The sequence below is a fragment of the Megalobrama amblycephala genome, linkage group LG5 (genome assembly GCF_018812025.1).
Source record: "Megalobrama amblycephala isolate DHTTF-2021 linkage group LG5, ASM1881202v1, whole genome shotgun sequence".
In the NCBI taxonomy this organism is placed as follows: Eukaryota; Metazoa; Chordata; class Actinopteri; order Cypriniformes; family Xenocyprididae; genus Megalobrama; species Megalobrama amblycephala.
The window spans coordinates 15,232,492-15,256,330 of NC_063048.1; the positions used below are offsets into that span (position 1 = coordinate 15,232,492).

A 23,839-nucleotide genomic window follows, 5' to 3' on the forward strand; every position below is an offset into this window, starting at 1 on the left:
AAAGGTGTGGCCTCGTGAGTGCATTATACCATGTGTTTTACTTACTGTATAATAAATAATAATAATTTGTTATTATCATGTCTCTTTTAGGCATATACATAATTACAAATTGCTGATATACATTTAATATTTAGATTATACATACATACATATACACAGTCAAACCAAAATTTATTCAGACACCTTGAACATTTCAATCATTAATACAGTTTATTCCCTATAGTTTAAAAAATGATAATAAAATATGACAAGATCTCTGAGTTAAACTGTGTCAGAAAAAATAATCCTAATTATGTCAGATAACACTTAAGCAAAACATGGTCAGGTCAAAGTGTCTGAATAATTTTTGGTTCCAAACGTTTATCAATTTTACTGGTAGTCCACTGTATGAAGAATTTTTGGGTATAATATGTCACAGTTTACTTTATTTTGCTATCCTCACTTACATAAATGAACTGTAGTGTCCTGCACCCACTACTGAATAATTTTTGGTTTGACTATATATATATATATATATATATAATATACAGTGCACAGTGCTCAGCGTAAATGAGTACACCCCCTTTGAAAAGTAACTTTTTAAACAATATCTCAATGAACAAAAAAATGCCGGTGGTAAAACTCGTGTTCCAAAAATTGTGCAAGTTTTGTGAGGCGTTCCTTTGAAGTGAGCTTGAAGGAGGGGGGCTGTTCTTACGATGCGCTCATTTCAAAAACTACTAAGTCTTTGGATTCTCAGTCTACGAAAAATCCTCTCTATCACCTTTAATTTATAACATGAAAGTAAGGTTAATAATATAACTTAGATTACACATTTTTCAGTTTACTCAAATTAGGGGGATGCAAAAAAGTACACCCCACAACAAAAACTATTACATCTAGTAGTTTGTATTGCCTCCATGATTTTTAATGACAGCACCAAGTCTTCTAGGCATGGAATGAACAAGGTGGCAACATTTTGCAACGTCTATCTTTTTCTGTTCTTCAAGAATGACCTCTTTTAGAGATTGGATGCTGGATGGAGAGTGATGCTCAACTTGTCTCTTCAGAATTCTCCATAGGTGTTCGATTGGGTTCAGATCAGGAGCCACTGAATCACTTTCACCCTGTTCTTCTTCAGAAATCCAACAGTGGCCTTAGATGTGTGTTTAGGATCATTGTCATGTTGGAAAAGTGCACGACGACCAAGGGCACAGAGTGATGGTAGCATCTTCTCTTTCAGTATAGAGCAGTACATCTGTGAATTCATGATGCCATCAATGAAATGCAGCTCCCCGACACCAGCAGCACTCATGCAGCCCCACATAAGGACACTGCCACCACCATGTTTCACTGTAGGCACCATGCATTTTTCTTTGTATTCCTCACCTTTGCGACACCATACAGTTTTGAAGCCATCAGTTCCAAAAACATTTATCTTGGTCTCATCACTCCAGAGTATAGAGTCCCAGGAGTCTTCATCTTTGTCAGCATGGGCCCTGGAAAACTCTAGGTGGGCTTTTTTGTGCCTGGGCTTCTTTCGTGGATGGCACCCATGTATGCCATTCCTCTGCAGTGTACGCCATATAGTGTCACGGGAAATAGTGACCCCAGTTTGGCTTTCTACTTCTTTAGATAACTGCAGTGAACTTGCATGCTGATTTTCTTCAACCCTTCTCATCAGAAGACGCTCCTGTCGAGGTGTTAACTTCCGTGGACGACCTGGACGTTTCTGTGAGATGGTTGCAGTTCCATCTTTTTTTCAATTTTTGTACCACTTTTGCTACAGTATTCTGACTGATAAGTGAAGCTTTGCTGATCTTCTCGTAGCCTTCACCTTTCTGGTGTAAAGAAATTATTTTCTTTCTCAGGTCTTGTTACATGTCTCTTCCATTTGGTGCTATTGCTGACAGCATGAAATGGGAAGGGGTTATAATACCCTTTTATAGTTGTCACGGGTGTTTTGGTTTTGTTTTCACGTTTATGATTTCATGTCTTTTATTTTGTAGTTTGTTTCATGTTGCTTGTTTGTGTCTTGTTTCCCTTGCTCATGTTCTCCCTTAGTCCATGTGTCATGTTCTCATTTGGTGTTTATGGTCATGTGGTTTTCAGTCATGTTCTGTCATTGGTTCTCTTGTTCCTTGTGTCACTTCCCCATTGGTTGTCCTAGTCATGTGTTCTATCAGTTCTTGTATTTATAGCAATTGTCTTCCCCATGTTCCTTTGTCATGTATTATCAATGTAACCTGCTGTCGGTGAGTCTGTTCAAGTCAAGTCTGTTCAAGTCAAGTCTGTTCAAGTCAAGTCTGTTCAAGTCAAGTCTGTTCAAGTCAAGCTATGTTTCTGTTCCTGTTCATGTTCACGTCTGTATTTTGGATTATAATAAACTGCACTTGGGTTCTCACTACGCTCGCCTCTAGTGGACTCCTTACGTTACAGAACACATGACCGCACAATATGAACCCAGCAGTTCCTCGCCTCTTGAGCCTTCGACAAGGTAAACTATCCATTGAGAATTATGTTCAAGATTTTTGTGATGTGTGCTGTCGAGTGGACTTCAATGATGTGGTGCTAAAAGACATTTTTCGATATGGACTTAATGAACCTGTATGTTCGTGGCTTCCTGGCGGAAAGATTCACTGGTCCTTGGAGTAATATATTGATCATGCCCTTTTGCTAAGCGGCTCATCATTTACGGTGGGTTTTGCGGATGAGGAGCCCCGCAATCCCACAGTACCTGCTCACGTCATGCCTGCCACGCCAGGGCCTGCTCTCACCATGCCTGCCACGCCTGCCAAGCCAGTGCCTGCTCCGCCATGCCTGCCTCGCCAGGACCTGCTCCCGCCATGCTGGCCTTGCCAGTGCCTGCTCCCGCCATGCCTGCCATGCCAGTGTCTCGTTTCGAGCCAGCCGCTTTGCCCTCGAGCCCGCTGGCCGTTTCGCACTCAAGCCCGCCGGCCGCTTCGCACTCAATCCCGCTGGCTACTACACTCTCAAGCCCGCCGGCCGTTTCGCACACAAGGCCACAGCATCAGTGTCTTGCCCCGAGATGGCCGCCATGCCAGCGTCAGGCCACACTAGAATCTCGCCATGCCACGCCAGAGCCTCGCCATGCCACGGCTGCAGAGCTTGGTACACCACTAAATCACGGCCCAGGTCCTCCCACGCTCCATGGCCCATGTCCGCCCACGCTCCACGGCCCTGCTCTTCCCATGCCCCACGGTCCAGGCCCACCTCTGCCATGCCCAGGTCCTCCGATTCCCCTGCACGGGCCTGGCCCACCATCCCTCACCCAAAACCACCCTCCTGGACTGTAGTATTTTGTTTCATGTTGGGCGTCAGGAGCCGCCCTTAGAGGGGGGGATCTGTCACGGGTGTTTTGGTTTTGTTTTCATGTTTATGATTTCATGTCTTGTATTTTGTAGTTTGTTTCATGTTGCTTGTTTGTGTCTTGTTTCCCTTGCTCCTCATGTTCTCCCTTAGTCCATAGCTGCGTTCCATTCGACAGGGTCCCTACGCAGTGTTCACTGCTCCCTACTCCCTGAGCATGGTATATCAGTTGAAGTGGACTTCGCTGACAATAATCGTTCATTTGGAACGCCCTGCAAATGTCAAAGAAAGTCAACGACAGTGTTCATATGGCATGACAACTGTCATGCCATATGAAAATAAATTCTCATTTGGTTAACTGTATGTATTCTTAATCCATGGTCTTGTGCACTTTCTTTTCCACGTGCAGCCGCATAAACACTCCTGAGGTAACGTTAAATAAAAATAAAATAAAATAAATGATAGAGCCTTAGCTGCTTTTCAACACTTTTACTTTGTCATGTATATTCATACAATAAAATATACAAATGTTACACTCATCGCCATAACCATTCATACTTTTGTTCGTATAAAATGTATGAATACTCAAAACCAGAGAGCCGTTAAACTCTTTCAATGACTCTGCTTCATCGTAGTTCTGAATGGTGACGTGGTGCGCAATGACAGTTGGGTAATTTTACCTCTCTACTTCCTGTGAAGTGATGTATCGATGTTCCCTTATTCCCTATGCTGTTCACAGTGCCCTTCGAACTGAACATGTTCGCTCCCTTCGGAACGGAATCTCACTTAAGATGGCAAAATACCCTGTGAAGTCCACTTCGCACTCCACTTACGGTCGAATGGAACGCACCTCATGTGCCATGTTCTCATTGGGTGTTTATGGTCATGTGGTTTTCAGTCATGATCTGTCATTGGTTCTCTTGTTCCTTGTGTCACTTCCCCACTGGTTATCCTAGTCATGTGTTCTATCAGTTCTTGTATTTATAGCAATTGTCTTCCCCATGTTCCTTTGTCATGTATTATCAATGTAACCTGCTGTCGGTGAGTCTGTTCAAGTCAAGCCACGTTTTTTGTTCCTGTTCTGTTCCTGTTCCTGTTCCTGTTCCTGTTCACGTCTGTATTTTGGATTATAATAAACTGCACTTGGGTTCTCACTACGCTCGCCTCCAGTGGACTACTTACGTTACAATAGTCATCTGTCTGCTGGACACCTGTGTAATGAATAATTAGACTCACCTGTGGTTGAATTCTTGTTAAAATACACATTTGTAGTCTAAAAATTAGCTTTGCTCCAGAGACTTTCAGTGGGGTGTACTCATTTTTGCATCACTCTAATTTGAGTAAAACTGAAAATTGTGTTCTCTAAGTTATATTATTAACCTTACTTTCATGTTATAAGTTAAACAGATGTTATATAAAACTTAGTCTTGTCAACATTTTGGATATTGTTTTGTGTTCATTGAGTTTTTGTGTTTATTGAGTTACTTTTCAAAGGGGGTGTACTCATTTACGCTGAGCACTGTATATATATATATATATATATATATATATATATATGCACATTATATATGTGCCTTTATTTTAATCACTTCCCAAATCAGCTCCCTTTGAGTATCCCATTTTACTCAGAAATACATCACATTATGGTAGTAAAATGTGTTGCAAATGCGGTTTCATGCTGACTTCAATTTCCTATAAAAGCAACATGCTTTTATTGTATGACTGATTTTATTTATTCAGTCAATGGACACAGAAAAACTGATTTATTTTACATGTAATTGGATGAGATTGATGAATAAGAATTCCTATGAGCAACCAGAATATTGTTTCCAGAAAGACAGTTCCCACAAATCATCATGGACAGTATAAACATCTATGGTACTTTTTATGTAATGGAAGCTATTATGCCTGGAGTTATGTCACTTTCTTTCTTTCAGCACATAATCACATTCAGAAAACACAACAACTGTCACACACCTGCTACAGAAAAGTACCTTAGGTTCAATATCAGGTCAGTATCATTGACTGTTTGTAATTGGGTGTGGGAAGAGAGCGTTCAAAAGGTGAGTTCATCAACACAGGTATGAAGCCTTTAGGAGGAAGCCTGATTTCTGGAAAATCATAAAATATGACCTGAGACTGAACTCGCAAGATCATTGCTGCAGGCCATACAGTACTGGTTCTGTATAAAGATGCAAATGAACCTGTGGAAATAATGCCTTCAGAAAAAAATTGAAAATAAACTATATATATATATATATATTAAATAGAAGTAATCAAGCATTGCCTTTTACTATGCTATTGTACAATTAGCTAAAAGGCCATTGTTAATAGGCTATGTATTTCATGGCAAAACAACATAGGACTATGTATAAAGTTACGTTAATATAAAGTTACAACAATATTATAAATCTCTGTACTTTAAGTAAATAATCTAAACAATTTAGGCTGATGTGGCAACAAGGGTGGGGCCGAGAGCCATGGGAACAGAGTGATTACCTGAATGAGCATCACTTGTGAGCAATATTGCCAAGTCTGCTGTTTTCCCTGCAGAATTGAGCTACTTTTAAGTTGTTGCTGCGGGTTAATTTCTATCCCTGTATGTACGATTTCAACGCTACAACACCCCCAGAAGTACAAATTCAGTGGGGAATTCAGTGGAAAATCGCATTGGGCTATTTTTGGGATACTTTTGACCTGGCCATTGGGCTACTTTTGTTACACAGGTGATAAAATACACTGTAAATTCAAATAGTATTCCTTACTATAAAAACACTAGTATGTTTACTTGATTTTAACCAAAATGTTGACTTAACTACAAATTTGTAATTGTTGCTGAAATTTTAGAACAGATAGTTCCCATAACTAATGTAATTTGAGTTAAATTACAAAAAATTTTCAAGACATGTCAAGACATCCCTCCACACAGTGCAGAATCACACGGACTGAGGATTCAACGTTATGTTTGCAGAGTGGATCTACTTCGGTGAAATAAAAGTAAAAGCTATTCTTGCTGTCTATTAATGGCTTGTTTACTCAGAAAACCCAAGTTAAGATCAATTAGTCAATTAGATGATGTTGATTTTCCTAAAAAGTTTTTTTTTTACTTACCATGATGGTGATTCATGTTCCCTTTGGTTGGGCACTTGGAACTTTGTTAAAAATTTTATAATTCTCTCCATTTTGGTGCAGCCATGCATCAAGAAATCATTGTTTGTGGTTTCAATGGAAGAGAAGTAATAAAAAGATAACTTTTAAAAGATGATCTGATTTCTAACTGAATGTTGTTTAGTTAGATGTTTAATTTTCGTATTCAGTAGTAATGTTTTAAAATGTTTGTGCTAACACTATGTTATCAACATCTTGTTAAACTTTTATTTGAGTATCTGTAACAGTAGCTTACAGCTGACCACTTGAGCCACACACAGATCTCAACATTCAGCATGCAAACCACAACAATGGTGACAATAAAATTTTATTTAAAGTAAATTAGTACTCTCTACAGTTCTTCTTTTAGTTAGTAGTACTCTCGTGTAAGTGAACTATACTAACAAAGCTTTTGTCAGTACAACATACTATTCTTCTTTCAGTTTACTTGAAGAAAATGTGGAAACCGATTGCACATATTTTTTTAAGTCTACGTAGCATAAAATGGCAGATTAAAGCCATGTTGAGAATAATAGTATTTAAGATGTTTGCAGAACACAATATAACACTGTTAGTTAAATGGAATTTCTTGTGTAATCTTACTATTAAATCTTAAGTAAGATTAGTAAATATTCTAGAGTATGTTAACTAGAATTGACATTAAACTAACTTGATATTTATTACTTAATTTACTTGGGAAAAGTTAGATTTCTTTACTTTTAATAGATTATTAACTTAACTTCAGTTTTCCCTTTAAGTTTGCGTTGCAAAATTAAGGCAATCGGTTTCCAAACTTTTTTTAAGTAAACTGAACTTGTTAGAATTTACAGTGTACTATAGTGGTTTTTGAACCATACTATAGTAAATTGTAGTACTATATTATATTATATATTATTCGCTTAATGAATGCTACAGCATTCTGTAGTATTAACTATAGTGAACTGATAATCTGTAATAAATACTGTAGTATACTTTAGTTTTTACTACAGTAAACTGTAGTGTATATTGTAGTATAATATACCCTATAGTTGTAGAAAACTTAGTACAGTATTGGGTAAAGTAATTTGTTTATATTACTATAGTTGTTATGTTACCACAGCAACTATAGAATTACCACAACAAATTAATTCAAGTGCTTCACTATAGTATGGTTCAAAAACACTATAGTATTTACTATACATTACTATAGTATTTTTTCACCTGGGTGGGATCCCACGTGGGAGCTCCGGAAATAGTTATGTTTAATGTTCGCTGGTTCCCACCTCCTTCTTCCCTTATCTACAAAACTTTGTTACAGCTGCAATTAAGTCCACTTTCGTATGCCCTTCCCTCACTAACTTAACTATGTCTTGTTCACTTGGATATACGTCATTGCTTACGTTGCATGAGTGCCCACTACTGGCGGAACCCAAAAGGTTTAAATGGAATGCCCTAAGCCCCTGATCACTTTTGGGTAAATTAAGGCTGCTTCCGAAAATGTAATGCTGCCTTCGGATGAGGCATTCCAAGGCAGGAAGGCAAAAAGCTACATCTGAATCCAATGTTAGCTTCACTTCAGTGTCAGAGTAAATGTTCAGTGTAAAACCTGCCCAATTGCTCCTCAAAACTAGCCCAAAACTAGCCCAATTGCATTTCAGGGGGGTGGGGTCCCATGGTAAAAATCGTGTTCCGGGGGGTAAAATCTGTCTTTTTGGCAGGGCTCCCCTGGTAAAATTTACATTCCAGTGGCTAAATATCACTTTATTTGGGGTCAGGTTCAACCCGCGGACATGAAAGCAAACCCGCGGCAACAGTGTAAAGGTAGCCCATTTCTGCGGGAAAACCGCAGACTTGGCAACACTACTTTCATGTGACATGTCTTTTCAGAGATGGAAAGAAAATCTAGACAGCTAAATTTAATAAAAGCCCTCTTTATTTGAATTACCTCCCAAATGAGTTCCCTCTGAATATCCTATTTTACTCAGAAATACATCACATTATGGTAGTAAAATGTGTTGCTAATGCTGTTTCATGCATGAGCTTTTATGTTTTAATTGCCTATTAAAACAACTTGCTTTGAATGGAAATGGTGCTAATTGATGTTGAATGGAAATGAAGGAATTGAAGTAGGGGTGAATTCAGGTTGATTGGGACACTTTTTTCAAGTCATCGTAATGGCAAAAAGTGTCCTAATCACCCTGAATTCACCCTAAATGTCTGCAGTGGGCCAAGGTAGTCTGAACAACTGAATGATATTTGAAAAGTGTCTTTATTACTAATCCGTTGCGACAGTGTCACTGATGACAAACATGTCCTATGACAGATTTGTGAATTGAGGATTCACTGTACTGTAATCCCATTCGATTTTAGCACTAAAAAGTGTATTTACCCATGAAACTCCTCCAAGTCCTCCCCAAAGAGCTGTAGACACCCAGTCGAGCTGAACCCATTCATTCACAAGCATTTTTTCCAGCATCAAAAGCTTATGCACGTGCTGACAGTTGGTGCAGTATTATCATTGAGCTGATTCTTCTTTATTAACGAATGTCAGTCACCCTGTTATTGAACACTGTAACCCCACCCAACTTCTGTATCTGTTTCTGATGAATGACTTTAAAATATGCAGCACTGCTGTTTGCTCTGATTCACCCAAGGCTTTGAGGAGAATTTCTGTATAACTCAAATTCAGTCAACTTAGGTCAACAGCAAGTCCCCATCATAGTCAGCTGGATATTTCCCCTCATATTTTCCTCATGAATGAATATTCCCCTTAAGGAAGTACAGTAGGCGATAACATGTGCACCTAAGGTGAGGAGGATTATGTTACAAAGAACAAGGGAAATAACGTGGTCTGTACCCTGCCATATTTGAAGTTGCAGTAAATTGTAGAAGTCATATTTAGGCGATATCCTCGTTCTTAAGATGTCTCAGGTGAGTTGCAGTGAGAAGTGCGGTTTATTAAACATATTACATGATCAATCCCAAAAAAACAAAAAAAAACAAACACAAAATGTGTGTGCACTCACATTTGCCCTTGTTTTGTGAACTCTGACTACAGAGGGGTGGTGTGAGTACATGTAGGTGAGGTGTATGCTTGGGTCAGGAAGCATTTTCTGTAGGGTAATTACAGTGTAGACACCAGCTGCTGTTTTTGCATTCCAACACATTCTGATGCTGCCAAAAGAGGTCATGACACATCACATACATAGCTTCCTGCATGACAGATTCCCTTACAAACACTTCAGATGTTACCTTGTAGCTGCTGATGTTTTTGCCTGAATGGATTTATGTAGCTTAAAGATACTTAGAAATATGGATTTTGATATCTAAACCCGTTCACCAGTCCATACTCTGAGTCGGTTAGTTAGGATGGCTGATTGTAACCTTATCAGTCTATCTCACTGTTTAAGTCATTTTGGCACTTACAAATCATGTTGTTTATCCCGCTGGCAGTCTGATGATTGAAGGTGTGACATTATGTATACACACATACTCAAGAAGTAATCCGGTTCAGAAGTTCAGCTGAACCATGATCCTGCCTCAAGGGCACGATGGAACAATAAAAAGAGAAATAGGATATCACTTGGATTTCAATAGGAATTTGATTGTTAGAGCAAATAAAAAAGAAAGTAAGATGTCTGTTAACACTTCTTCAGCAGAGTAGAAAAACAAGGCCAATTCTAAGTATGAACTATTAACCATGACTTTTGCCTCAATAAACTCCTAATAACTGGTTAGTAAGGTAGATGTTAAAGGGTTAGTTCACCCAAAAAATGAAAATTCTGTGATTAATTACTTACCTTCATGTCGTTCCAGATATTTTTGATGAAATCCAAGAGCTTTCTGATCCCCCATAGACAGCAACACAATTACCACTTTTAAGGCCCAGAAAGGTAGTAAAGACATCGTTAAAATAGTCCATGTGACTACAGTGGTTCAACCTTAATTTTTGAATACTTTTTGTGTGAAAAAAATAACTTTATTTAACAATTTCTTCTCAGTCTTCAATGTTGTTTACATTGCAAACACAGTGCAGCACTTCCGGGTTCTACATCAGATTGCCGGCTCATTATTGTCCAGTTCCTGCGTCAACATCACACGCATGTGGCGTGCTGCTCACGTGAACATCGTCGAAGACTGGCACAGAAGTCTTACGGGTTTGGAACGACATGAAGGTGAGTAATTAATGACAGAATTTTCATTTTTGGGTGAACTAACCCTTTAAGTTTAGGTATTGGGTAGGATATGTGCTTTATAAGTACTAATAAATAGCCAATTTCCCAGTTATATGCATGCTAATAAGCAACTAGTTAATAGTGAGAATTGGACCACAAGATATTATTATTATTATTATTATTATTATTATTATTATTATTATTATTATTATTCACACTATATCACATTTTTTAAAATTGTATAATGTATAACTTCATAAATTTATAATGTAGTAATTGTAATTACTTTTCCTAATATAAAATGCTATTAAGAAAATGTATGTTTTTAATACTTGGGTTAGCACAAGTGAAATTTTACTTCCATAGAAGATGGTAAAATGTCTAAAAATGTCTAAAAAATTCTGCTAACATAATAGTTACAGCCTTTACCACCAGGGGTTGACTGAGCTAAACCTCTGTTTGAACTATGGCTGCATCTAAATTTGCATATTCTCTTGAGTAGGTACTTATCTTGAATAAGAAATTAGTTCACGGCCACTAAAAAAGTACATTCTATATAGAATGAATGTTAAAAATCTTGCCATTTTTATAATAAATTGGAACCAGCTCTAAAGGACTCTAAGAATAAAATACGATCCGAGATTAACTGAAATTATGAAAAATAAATTGAAATATCCAGTACTGTCTCATTAGATTCTGTTTGGATTCTTAGAGGATTCTTTTTTGATTCCATTGAGACTGATTCCATTGGGAATGGTGAAAGAAATTCCATTATGATTCCTTTAGGATCCCATGACAGTTACTTCATATATTTTGTATATTTTTCCTCTTTGTTTCTTCCTACACACTCTAAATATAGTACTAAAAGTGGTTCTTGGCTCGTAATTATAGGGGAACCACTTTTGGTGCTAGGTAGCACCATATCTTTAAAGGTGCTCTACAGCACCTTTGTCAAATGGTGCTATGTAGAACCCATAAGAGGTGCCATACAGGGGCTTAACACATTCTGTATATGGTAGCGGTGCCATATAGCACCTCAGTCATCTCAAAGAACTGGTGAAGAACCTCTGAAGAACCATTGAAGCACCAAGATTTGGTGCTATACAGCATTTAAAGTGGTTCCCCTATGATTACGAGCCAAAGAATCACTTTTAGTACTATATAGCACCTTTTTTTTTTTAGAGTGAATTCTACATTCTACCTGTCTCTCTCTCACCACTCTCCATTTCTCCACCTTATGTCCCATACTCTCTAATAACTTTCTCACCCCTGACACTCTCTGAGGCACACTGTATATTCTCCATCTGGTATGCCTGTGTTCCCTTCGGCTGCTAGCCTTAGGGGCGTGTGTCAGTCCATGACAGATTCTTTTGTTAGTTTTATGTCCATACACGTGTGTGCTTTGTATTGATAAGAAAGGCTGCATGTTTGCTATTTTTATATATTTTAAAAAGTAATTTATTCCTGTGATGGCAAAGCTGAATTTTCAGCATCATTACTTCAGTCTTTAGTGTCATATGATCCTTCAAAAATCATTCTAATATGTTGATTTGCCACTCAATAAACATTTCTTATTATTGTCAATGTTAATAACAGTTGTGCTGCTTATTATTTTTGTGGACACCATTTTTTCAGTATTCTTTTATGAATATAAAGTTCAAAATAACAGCATTTTTTGAAATAGAAACATTTGGTAACATTTTAAATGTCTTTACAGTTTTGTTCATCCTTTCTGAATATATTTATTTCTTTCAAAAAGAAAAAAGAAAAGAAAATCTCACAAACTCCAAGCTTTTTGAATGTAAATTATCTTATTTTAAATGTTTATTAATTTTTTGTATTTAAAAACATCATACTGACCCCAAACACAATACTCACGCTAAACAAAGACCAAATAAACACATCAAATCTCTTTATTGAAGAGACACATCTTAAACAATATAGCAGAGCTCCAAATGCACATTTCAAAATAGATATCATAAAAGATATAAAATTAAAGAACACTACTGAACAACACAAACATTAGCACAGGAACTCACACAAGTATTGACACAACAACAATACACATATACTCCTAAATTGGAGAAAAAGTGCTGCTTGTTTTCTCCTTCCCTGTATTTAAACTGATCCCCCAGTTCACAGCGCAAAGATCATTTTTCACAGCTTACATTCATGATAAACACAAATAACTATGCATTACTTGCCTATTTAAGTAGTTTAAAGCAATATGTAACTTCTGTAAGTACTAGAATACAGAGTCGCAGCAGCGACAGCATGTACTATATAGATAACTAGTCATTTTAATAGTACAGTGGCCTAGAAATTAGAAAGTGGCATAATATTATTTCTTATTTAATGAGCTATCCCTATTCACTTGAAAAATACAAATATAATTAGAGCTTATTTGTGTTCCTACTTCATTTCTTAAAAAACAGGTTTTGTTTATATATCACATACAACGCTGAGATGAAAGAATGAATTAATAAAAATGCATTTCTATTATTTTTTTCCTCCTAAAAAGATCTGTAGTACTTGATGTCCTCATGCACATCAAAATGGCTTGGTTATTCAAACCTAACAGTTTTGTAAGTATTTTACACAGGCAGGCTTAAGTAACTTTTTAATGCATTCTAGTGGATATTTACCCTTTCTGTAAGTTCACTAACAAACAAGAGTTCAAGACTTTGCATTATCTAATGACTGTGTCAGGTCCATCTTTTCACCCCACTCAGATTTCCAGATGTTTTGCTTTACATAAACATCAGGAAGGAAATTGCATATGGCTGCGAATGATTCCCAAAGACAGTTTGACGTTTGTGCATTTGTGGTACAGTGTCTAATTGATGTTTTCTGCTTATATATGCGTGGACTCCCTCCGGTTTCTCTCAATCCCGTGGGTTCTGTAGTTAAAAAACACATGCAATCCATTGACCGGATGCACGATTGGCACCGTCTGCATCTTTGGATACGTTTCCGTCGCCAGAGTGCAATCTGCCGTGGCGAGCAACTCCACCGCAAGAGTTTTCAGCACAATCAAAGCAAGCTCCCGCCCGATGCATCTCCTCACACCGCCTCCGAAAGGCACATAACTGAAGCGTTCGGTTTTGCTATTGTCTCTATCTGCACAGAATCGGTCTGGGTCAAAGAGCTCCGGGTTCTGATACGCTTCTGCAGTCTCGTGCGTGTCGCGAATGCTGTACATGACGCTCCAGCCCTTCGGGATCTGATAACCCTGCAGATGCACAATATAGAAATGACTACATTAGACAGAGCACATTGCCTTCTAAATAAGTAAAAAAAGAATACATGTTTTTTCATCGGCAACATCTGATTGTTGTTGTTGTTATTCACAGTATATCATGGGCCCTGTTTACACCTGGTATTAAGATTTTGGTTGAATGGATCACAAGTAGACGAGGAAGACATTCCTGTTTACACCCGTCTCTTTTCTCCACTTTCAACCACTTCTATCCTGATTTCTTCGAGGGAAGGGTCTATGGGTGGGTAAATGTATGGGCTTTTTCAGATCTTTCGATCTAGTGCATGAAATAAGCTAACGCAATTTACATATGAACGCGCCCGTAGACAGTGGAAAAACATACGGAGAGCATCAGCTTTCATTTTTGCTCTGAGAGCAGCAAGACCACACCGAATGCTGTGAGTGTTCGAAATCAGGAATGGTGAGAGAACATTGTGCTTGGTAAGTTTTTTGTGTTCAAACCGAACTTGGGTCTTCAGCCGAGTTTAAATCCCATCTGGCTAGTGGCTTCCCATAATGTTTACGCGTTAGGTCAGTAGGTGGAGAGTAAGCTGTATTTTGTGGCTGTTTGAACACATTTGACTACATGAGCGTTAACACTATGAAAGCAATTCGGTTGAATGTGTTTTCAACTACCTCTGGGAGTGGGCGAAAGAAATGTTTTAGACCCCGTTTACACCTGTACTTAGCATCACTTCTGATATGATTGAGCAAAACGTTTCTTAATAGCAGGTGTAAACAGGGCCGTGATGTTTAAAATGTTTAATTTTATAAATGCAGTAACTTTAAATAATGTTTCTAATTTAAAATGTTTCTGATAAAAGTAGTATTAGCAGTATTTATTTTGGTAAGATATTATATAAAACACACACACACACAAAAAAACACTCACGTTCAGTTCAAATGTTTGCAGAACTGTCCTGTATCCTCCAGACACTGGTGGAAGAAACCGAAGCACCTCTTTGACCACACAATCCAGGTAAGAAAGTTGGCTCAGTTTCTCCAAGCTTAGGTAAGGAACATGGGTCCGAGAGCGACACCCCTCTTCCTTGTCCCCTGCTTCAAAACACATACTTTTATTCGTCGTTGATCTCCACTCGCTGGTACTCTTCTCAGCAGCATCGATTTCCTCACTGATGATGTTCCCATGGCAACGAGAGCGGCAGCATCCGTGTGCGTCGCTGATCAAGCCCTCGTCTCTAACTCTGCTCTGGCACTCCCGCTCACGCCTGGATGACGCAGAAGCTGCAGGATGAGGGATGTTGATGCGCTGGCGGTAGTGGAGTGGGCAGCAAATATTAACTCTACCGCTGTTTCCTGAAATGCATTTTAATTTAGTCATTTTGCAAATAAGCCGTGAGTAAATTGTGTAAATATATAAAAATGTAATTATTAAAATTCCCTCTTGTAAAAAAGAAGTATACTTTTAAAAATGGAACTTTAGCTGAATTAGCTGAACTTAAAAGTGCTTTTTTGACCCACTTAAGTAGGACTTAAGTATATCTTTGTATGTAATTTCTTAATTGAATATGTCTTTGAAATATGATTAAAGTGTACTGCCAAATGTACTAGTAAATAAAATATACCCTTATGTCATTTCTATTGAAACATGTGTATGTTTTTAAATATATTTGTAATTACACATTTGTAATGATGATGCATTTAGTACATTGAAATGTTTGAAACATTTGAAAGTTTAAATATAATATGAAATAACGCACTAAAGTTAAAATAATAATCAAGTACTTACGTGTGCTTTAGTATTTTAGTCAAGACAATAAAATAAGCAAAACAAAAGATTAATAAAAACATAATGACTTAATATGTACTATAAAGTAAAACTTTTAATTTGACATTAAAACAAAGTGCACTTTTTAAAAGTGTGCTTAAAGGGATAGTTCACCCAAAAATTAAAATTATCCCATAATTTATTCACCCTCAAGCCATCCTATTTCTATATGACTTTCTTCTTTCAGCCGAACACAGTCAGAGTTATATTAAAAAATATCCTGGCTCTTCCCAGCTTTGTAATGGGATTGAATGGCAGTGAAGTTCCAAAAAGAGCATCCATCCATTATAAACGTAATCCATAAGGCTCCAGGGGTTAATAAAGGCCCTCTGAAGGGAAGTGATGGGTTTTCTGCTAAATATCCATATTTAAAACTTCAAAAATCACTTTCTTCCAGGCGACGGATGTACACAAGTCTAATTCCGGCGGAAGAGTACCCCTGACCCAACGCATGATGTATTGACAAACGCATAAGCATAGAAGATAGAGCAAAATAAAACACGGTCATGAATTAGAAGTCTAAAATGAGAATTTTTAAAGAGAGATGTCGGAGAAGCTTGAGTTTGTTGCCCAGCCCTATTTGTTTGAACCGTGAGAGGTGTCTACTCTCACCTAAGCTTACGCTACTCCTACATCCTACATCATATGTCAGGTCAGTTGTCACTCTTTTGCCGGAACTCGACTAGCGTATAGCCATTACTGACAGCCAGTATAAAGTTTAGTAAAGTTTTAAATATCAATATTTTTCTTACAAAACCCATCGCTTCGCTTTAGAAGGCCTTTATTGACCCCCTGGGGCTGTATGGATAACTTTTATGATGGATGGATGCGCCTTTTGGGCTTCAAAACCTCGGGTACCATTCACTCCCGTTATAAAGCTTGGAAGAGCCAGGATAGTTTTTTAATATAACTTTGATTGTGTTCAGCTGAAAGAATACAGTCATATACACCTATAGGATGGCTTGAGGGTGAGTAAATCATGGGATAATTTTTGGGTGAACTAACCCTTTAAGTGTATTAAAAAAAATGAATGAAATAAATGTTTAGTCTAAGTACACTTAAGTGGCCTTTTATTTCATTAATATTATATATTACTACACATACATTTTTTAAAAAATATATACTTTTAATATTTAAATTACACTACAGGTGCACATTCAATACAGTTAATTGCACTTCTTTTTCACAAGGGTGGGTTGTTTCAACCCATGTTTGGGTCAAATATGAACAAACTCAACTGTTGGGGTTTAAAAATGTAATTATAAAAAAATTTAAACCAACGGTTGGGTTTGTCCATATTTGACCCAAACTTGGGTTGAAACAACCTAGCATTTTATAAAGATAGCACACAATATTTTTGGATTTGGCCTTCTAGGTTTTACCTTGAGTTCTTGCATTGTAAGTTCATAGTCATTTTCCTTTGCACTACTCAGCATATAGTCAAAAGCGTCGCAGTAGTCACTGGCTTGCTGCTTTTTCAGCTTTCTCCTCTATGATCTTCTCCATGGCAGAGTGCAGAATCTCACGGGCCCTGATTCCCTACAACAAAATAAGCAGACCATGGTCATTCATAAAAGATTTTGAAAGTAGCCAAGACATTCATTTAGTGTCCTGCATATTTCAGGTTTTGCTTGATCAAGCTGTGAGACAATGTGAGTTTTGGCCTGAGGAAGGAAGGTCATTCTCACCTTGCGCAGGCCGCTTATGGGGTTGTCAATAGGAAGTGAAAAGAGGTTGTTCATGAGCTGTTCAAAGGTTTTAGAGAGATAAGCGATTTGCTGCTCATCCAGGTGCAGACCAAGCAGAACTTGCACCGCGATGCGGAAGGTGAGTGACTTGGCTGCGACGTAAACATCCACAGACGCGGTCTCGGTGCACCACTTGGCAATTTCAGACTTGACGACGTCTTGAAGGCGTGTCAGATAGGCCTCCAGCGCCCCACGGCTAAACACTTTTGCAAGGATCTAGGAAGCAAATAGAGTGCTGCAGTGATGATGTATTTTTGGAGGCTAATTAGCAGTTAGCATCACACTGGTTCCCTCGACAAAAACCCAGTAAGATTTTCCATAGGCTTTTGAATTATCACAAAAAATAAGCTCTGTGATCAACATAAGTTTTTGATACTTACATGTTTTGTCCATTAAGATAATTTCACAAATGAACACAAATTTGATTAATTTTAAAGCCTAGTGAGAGATTGCAAGAGCGTGATTAGAAACACAATGAGGCTGTGAAAGCGGACTAGTGTGTAGATGATGATGTTTAATGTCCTTGACAGTCCCATTTAGAATCTTGTTAGCAACCGCCTTTTTCAAGACATGTAAAATTTAAAAAATCAAGAGTGGGTATAACTGGTGTGTTTTATGTCTTAGAAAAAAAATGTGAAAAAATCTTGAGCTTGTGTTCACCACAGACCTTATTTCAGGTTTTAAACCAAAATTCAATTAAAAAAAAACCATTGACTTCGGGACAATGGAACCAGAAGAGCTAAAATGCTAACTTGTTTCCAGGTTTTGGCCCACAGGACTCCATAAAAACGCTTATTGATCAAATTCCATTCATTGCAACAGTAATGGCTAGAAATTAAATTTTATTTTTTTGTGAGCTCAAGAACATAGATTAAAGAAGTAAAGAGTAAATTCATCTTTACGGGGATATTTATATAAGAAATAAAGCAACTAATGGGTTACACTTAAGCACATAATACTTTTCAATTAGATGCCCTTTCATTGAGGCTTGAGAAGGTGCATGTATTTCTGACATTCAACTTACTTTTCTTTTCCTCTTGTGCAGGTCACCAACTGAGTTTACTAGAGTGTTGGGCCCCAGGATGATGCGTGTGCTCTGGGGCCACTGTGTGCACACCAGCGTGTGTTCACCCAGCAGAATCTTACGGATGTTTTCTGCACCGGTCACTCGGACGAGGGGTTTGCCCAAAAGGTGAGTTTTAAAAACATTTCCATGTTTCTCTCGTCTAGAGATGTGAAAGCTGGATCCCTGTTAAAACATAATGAAAATCTTTTAGAGGGTTGCAACACCCCGGGTCCCCACTATATTTCTGACCAATTCATTTATTTTCCAGTTGTTTGTGACTATAAGGATTCTATAGAGTTGAGTGTAACTACAAACATTTATATTCAAATTTATACTGATATAGTAATTATCATACGATTTTACAAATTGTTGACAATTTCCAGGCCTACGTATATTCCAATTTTTAAAATTCCTGATATTTCAAGGATTTTGAGTGTAATTGCAAACATTTATATTCAAATGTATACTGATACAGAAATTTCCATAAGCTACTAGGCCTATTTTACAAATTTTTTAATGACTATTCCAGGCTTAAGTATAGGCTACCAATTTCTAAAATTCCTGATATTTCACGTTTTTCCATGATCACATGGAAACTCTAAACTCTGAACTTTTTTTTTTTTTTTTTTTTTGCATCTTCTGAAATCAATTAATCGGTTTTGCCACTGTGCACGTCATGAAATCAATGTGAAAATGTTTGTTTTTGCCAACATGAAGAAGGGTTGCCAGGTCTGTGCAACAAAAGCAACCCAAGGGCCAGTCAAAAGTTGCCTCAAAATAGCCCAATGCGATTTTCTCCGTCGGGCGACCAAATTTTCCACCGAATTTGTGCTTATGGGGGTGTTCTGGGGATGTTGTAGCGCCAAAATCGTACGTATGGGAATATAAATCAAACCGCGAACAAATTAACCCCGCGGCAACAACTTAAGAGTAGCCTGATTCCGCGGGAAACCGCGAACTTGGCAACACTGAATTACACCCTCATCAAGTTCACACATGCCAGGGAATAATTCCCGAAATGTATTAGGCCCTACATTAAACCAGCAGAGGAGCTCATATAGGCTATGCCTCCTAGAAAGCATTCAACTTTGCTTGACAAATGTAATGCAAATATATTAGAGAAATAAAATGAAACAGCTACATGTATGATGAAATGAATGGAACTAACTTTTTAAACAAAACCTAAACCAATGAGGTGGTTTGCCGTGGAAGTCGACCCTTTCCCCATAAATTAGACATTTTTGCTGTTTAATAATTTTTACATACCAACATAATCAATGTGTTGTTGTTTTTTTTAAGTTTCAAAAGCATCTTTAAAGATCATTTCAGTAACCACAAATGTTTACAACTGAGTCAGAGTGCGCTAAATGTTTAAGAAATCGGCTTTGCTTGAGGAGGTAACCATAGCAACAAGTGCTCGGTCGGCAGTGTGTACTGTCAGTACATCAATAAAACGTAACGCTTAAGTAATAGCCTAGCTATGGTTTTCAAAAAACGAGCCTCAAAAGAAAATTACTGACAGAAATTTTTACAATGACGACTCCTGTTGAAAGGAAGTAATTCGCACCATTCTACCTTTAAATACATATTGCTTGTTAATTATGTAGGCTAATGCATATATAGGCCAATATTTTTTTTTTACTTCAAAAACATTTTAGTAGGTTAATATAAAATTACAATATAATAGTCCCATACGTACGTGTGACTTTCTAATTAAGAGAAGTTAGAGAACCGAGAAATACATAATTGTATTCGCTAAATCATAAAATACAGGGAACAGAATCGAAAGTATCAGAGTAAATTTGTATTTAGCCCTGATATTCAAGACTTACCTGGAAAAGCCAGTGGAAAGTTTCTCCGACCAGCGGCCAGCCCATGGAGCCCTGCGGAAGTGGGAGTTTACACGTCCGATCCCGGGTGATGCTCCACCTGAACTCCCACAGCAGCCGCGAGACCACAAGCAACAGCAGCACCGGTAAGAAGGCGCCGGCAGCAGCCAGCAACGCGGACACGAGGCAGATATCGTGCCCGAACATCTCCAACGATGATCAAAGCCAAAAAGAAAAAAAGAAAAGAATGCACGTGCGCCTGCTGCGTGCTGTTGATGAGTTCTCCGTGATGGAGCGCCTCCAAAAGTTGTGAAACACGCAAGAAGGTCCCTTTACGCGCTCTTCGGATATCTATGGAATAAGAATCGGAGATTACATTAGGCTACATTTAACATTGGCTTCATGAAGATTGGAGATCTACACTGCTTTCAGTCGCTCCAGCTTCACAGAGGAGGACAAGAAACTGACAACTATTCCAAACAGTTTTACAAGTTGCATGCGCTGGCATGTCTTTCATCCGAGTTTATCCACCTTTTCTTGGGGTGCAACCCCTGGGACAGCCCTGTTCTCACTCACTCTGACTGCAAATCTGAACTTGAGGTTGTGGGAAGTTCGAAAACGAGCATAAATTTGTGACCTAATGAAGCAAATATCTGCTTAAAAACACTTTCGAGTAAGTAAAACTCATGCACTCTTAAAAATAGCATAATATAATAGTATGCAGTCCTAGTGTACATAAATTCAATCTCAAACTAACTTTTATTCAACATTTATTCTTATCTGAAGAACATAGAGTTTTTTAATCTCCGAAGAATCAGTGAAATGGCTCTTAACAAGAAGATGGTTATACCTAACTAACCTAATCACTGAAGAACCCTTATTTTTAAGGGTGTAACACAAAAAACTCTGTCAGATCTGTGGCTAAAACATGCAATCAGTAATTTAAAACACATCATATTAATCATAAAGCTATAAGGGTGAGCTTACAGATGAAACAGACAGACAGTGTGTACTCACCTCAGTGTAAAATCATACCGAAGATATCGAGTGAAACTTCCAGAATCTGTCTCTCTTGGGTGAGCTATGTGTCTTCAGTGCATCTCGCGCGCTCAAGCTTTATAGGTATTGGCACATGTTATGATCCACCTTCACCAGTGACGTGTGAGCAGTTTTTTTTTTTTTTTTTTTTTGATAGTTGAAGAGGTCGTGGATAGATCACAGGGAAAGCATGGGAAACGTTTGCGATCGTAGAAAGAAAGAGAGAGAGAGAGAGAGAGAGAGAGAGAGAGAGAGAGAGAGAGAGAGAGAGAGAGAGAGAGAGAGATTGTAGGGGTTTTACTGATTGGTTACCTATTTCCTCATTGAGATTCCATTCGATCCACTTGTCAACATGCAAATGCAATGCATGGCATGTTAGGCAAGCATTGTATTGTTTATATATAAAAATATTTTTTTTTTAACTAAAATTTTGTGTAAAAAAAAATGTAGGCCTGATTCGAATTATTTTATATTGGAAAAAATGATCAAAAATAATATGATTATAACGTAAAACGGATAAAGACATGATTAAGAAATGCAAAAAATGAAATAAATAGTCCTAGTCCATTAAGAGTAGGCTAACAAATTAGAGAATTTAACCCGTTTGTGGATTATTCAGTTACTTCCAGAGCGCCAAAAGAACATCAGTATATCAGTATATCAATATCAGTAGCCTATTTTCTGAACGCATCGTTTACAGTTCGTCTTGCGCAACTTTTTAGATTGTATTTTGGCGCCCCGAGAACAGTTAACTATCTTAACAACATTTGAAACAAAAACTAATATTTTTGTAACATATTTGTGATGTCTAAATCTAGCCATATTTAAAAAAAAAAAAATGGGTAACACTTTACAAAAAGATTAATTAGTTAACATTAGTTAACTGCATTATGAACTGCACTTATACAGCATTTATTTATCTTTGTTCATGTTAATTTCAACATTTACTAATACATTATTAAAATCTTGTTAACATTATTTAAAGCACTGTGAACTAACTGAACAATGAACAATATTTTCATTAACTAACGTTAACGAAGATAGTAAATACAGTAACAAATGTAGCCTATTGCTCATGTTAGTTAATACATTAACTAATGTTTAACTAATGAACCTTATTGTAAAGTGTTACCAAAAAAAGTGTTAAATAATGACATTTGTTGATGTAGACGTCAGCGATCTAGTCACCTGTTCACGCAAAGGCGAATTCTGTTCGAGAGCGAATAGCCTATTTATCGCAATGTGACCTAAACTTTTTAAGATAATTATCAAGATGCGGTTTATTTTTTCGGCCGGTGTACAATAATTCTTACAAATAATTTCTATTAGCCTATTGGAGTTTTAAAATTATGCCATTAGGCCTATATTCATTCGCTCATGCTTTGGTATCAACGGCAGGGGAAGACATCGCTTAGCTAAAAGCAAAGCTACTATGTTATTGTTAAAGTCCCATTAATACAATAACCACCCAGTTAGTATACTGGTCGAAAATAATAATTGTTTTAATTTCAATAAATTACGGAAAAAAAAAAAAAAAAAAAAAAAAAAAAAGATTAACTGTCAACAACACAGACAAAAACAATAAATGAAGAATGCAAAAGTCTTACATTCAACATTTAGGCTACCATTATTATTAGCCTATAAAAAAAAAAAAAGCATTTTTATGTAGCCTAATTATATAGGCTATAACTAATTTAGAGTAGTAATAATAATAATAAAAAAAGAAAAGTTTAGTAGAGATGCACCGATCTTAAATTTCTCCACAGATACCGATAGCCGATTATCTGCCGATGTAGATACCGATAGTTTGGGGGTTCTGCCTTTTATACCTTCTTTTAAATTCATAATTTCATTATAATTAATAATTAATCGTTATATTTTTAATTATATTTGGAAACTTTGTTCTCTCCATTTCATCACTGGTATCAGTTATAAACAAACACATTACTCAAATTAATATTAACACACATTAACTAAATTCTGAAGATTAAATTAATATTTCTTAACTTTCTGATTGTTATTAATTCATAATTACTATTAATATTGAACATCAAACTGGTTTCTTAGCATTTTCTTTACACAAAGCACAAATTTAGAGCATTTTCCTACACTCTTTTGATTGACAGGATATGTCTGCCCTGACTATCGGCTGTTTTTAAACCGATAGCTGACACTGTGAAAATGAGATTTTATCGTCTGATACCGATTATTGGCCGATATATCGGTGCATAAAGTTTAGTAATTCTGTGTAAAAAAGATTTATTTCCCTCTGGTCACAGTGATTTCACATACCCTCTCAGAGCTGCTTTTGTTGTTTTCAAAATGCTCCATGTTTAAAACAGGCCAATGCTGAAGATGGCTAGTTTTCATATTTCTTTCTTGAATAATTTCTGATAATTAAACTTTGTAAAACTAAAGGTCAGAGTGAAAAAGGGCAGGAGAAGGAGAAGACATTCCCTGTCTCGGGTGGTTGAACAAATCCCGTTATTAATTTTAACAA

General features: G+C 37.2%; 1 protein-coding gene across 1 annotated transcript; it reads right to left on the reverse strand.

Moving 5' to 3' along the window:
- Window positions 1–12,507: 12,507 nt before the first annotated feature.
- On the reverse strand, window positions 12,508–21,523 carry LOC125268543 (cytochrome P450 26B1). Its single transcript, XM_048190811.1, is given in 9 exon segments — window positions 12,508–13,842; window positions 14,762–14,980; window positions 15,022–15,186; window positions 17,041–17,142; window positions 17,144–17,197; window positions 17,347–17,622; window positions 18,431–18,655; window positions 20,305–20,652; window positions 21,319–21,523. Coding segments are annotated over 8 exon segments (1,623 nt in total). The 5' UTR covers window positions 20,509–20,652; window positions 21,319–21,523; the 3' UTR covers window positions 12,508–13,464.
- Window positions 21,524–23,839: the final 2,316 nt, after the last annotated feature.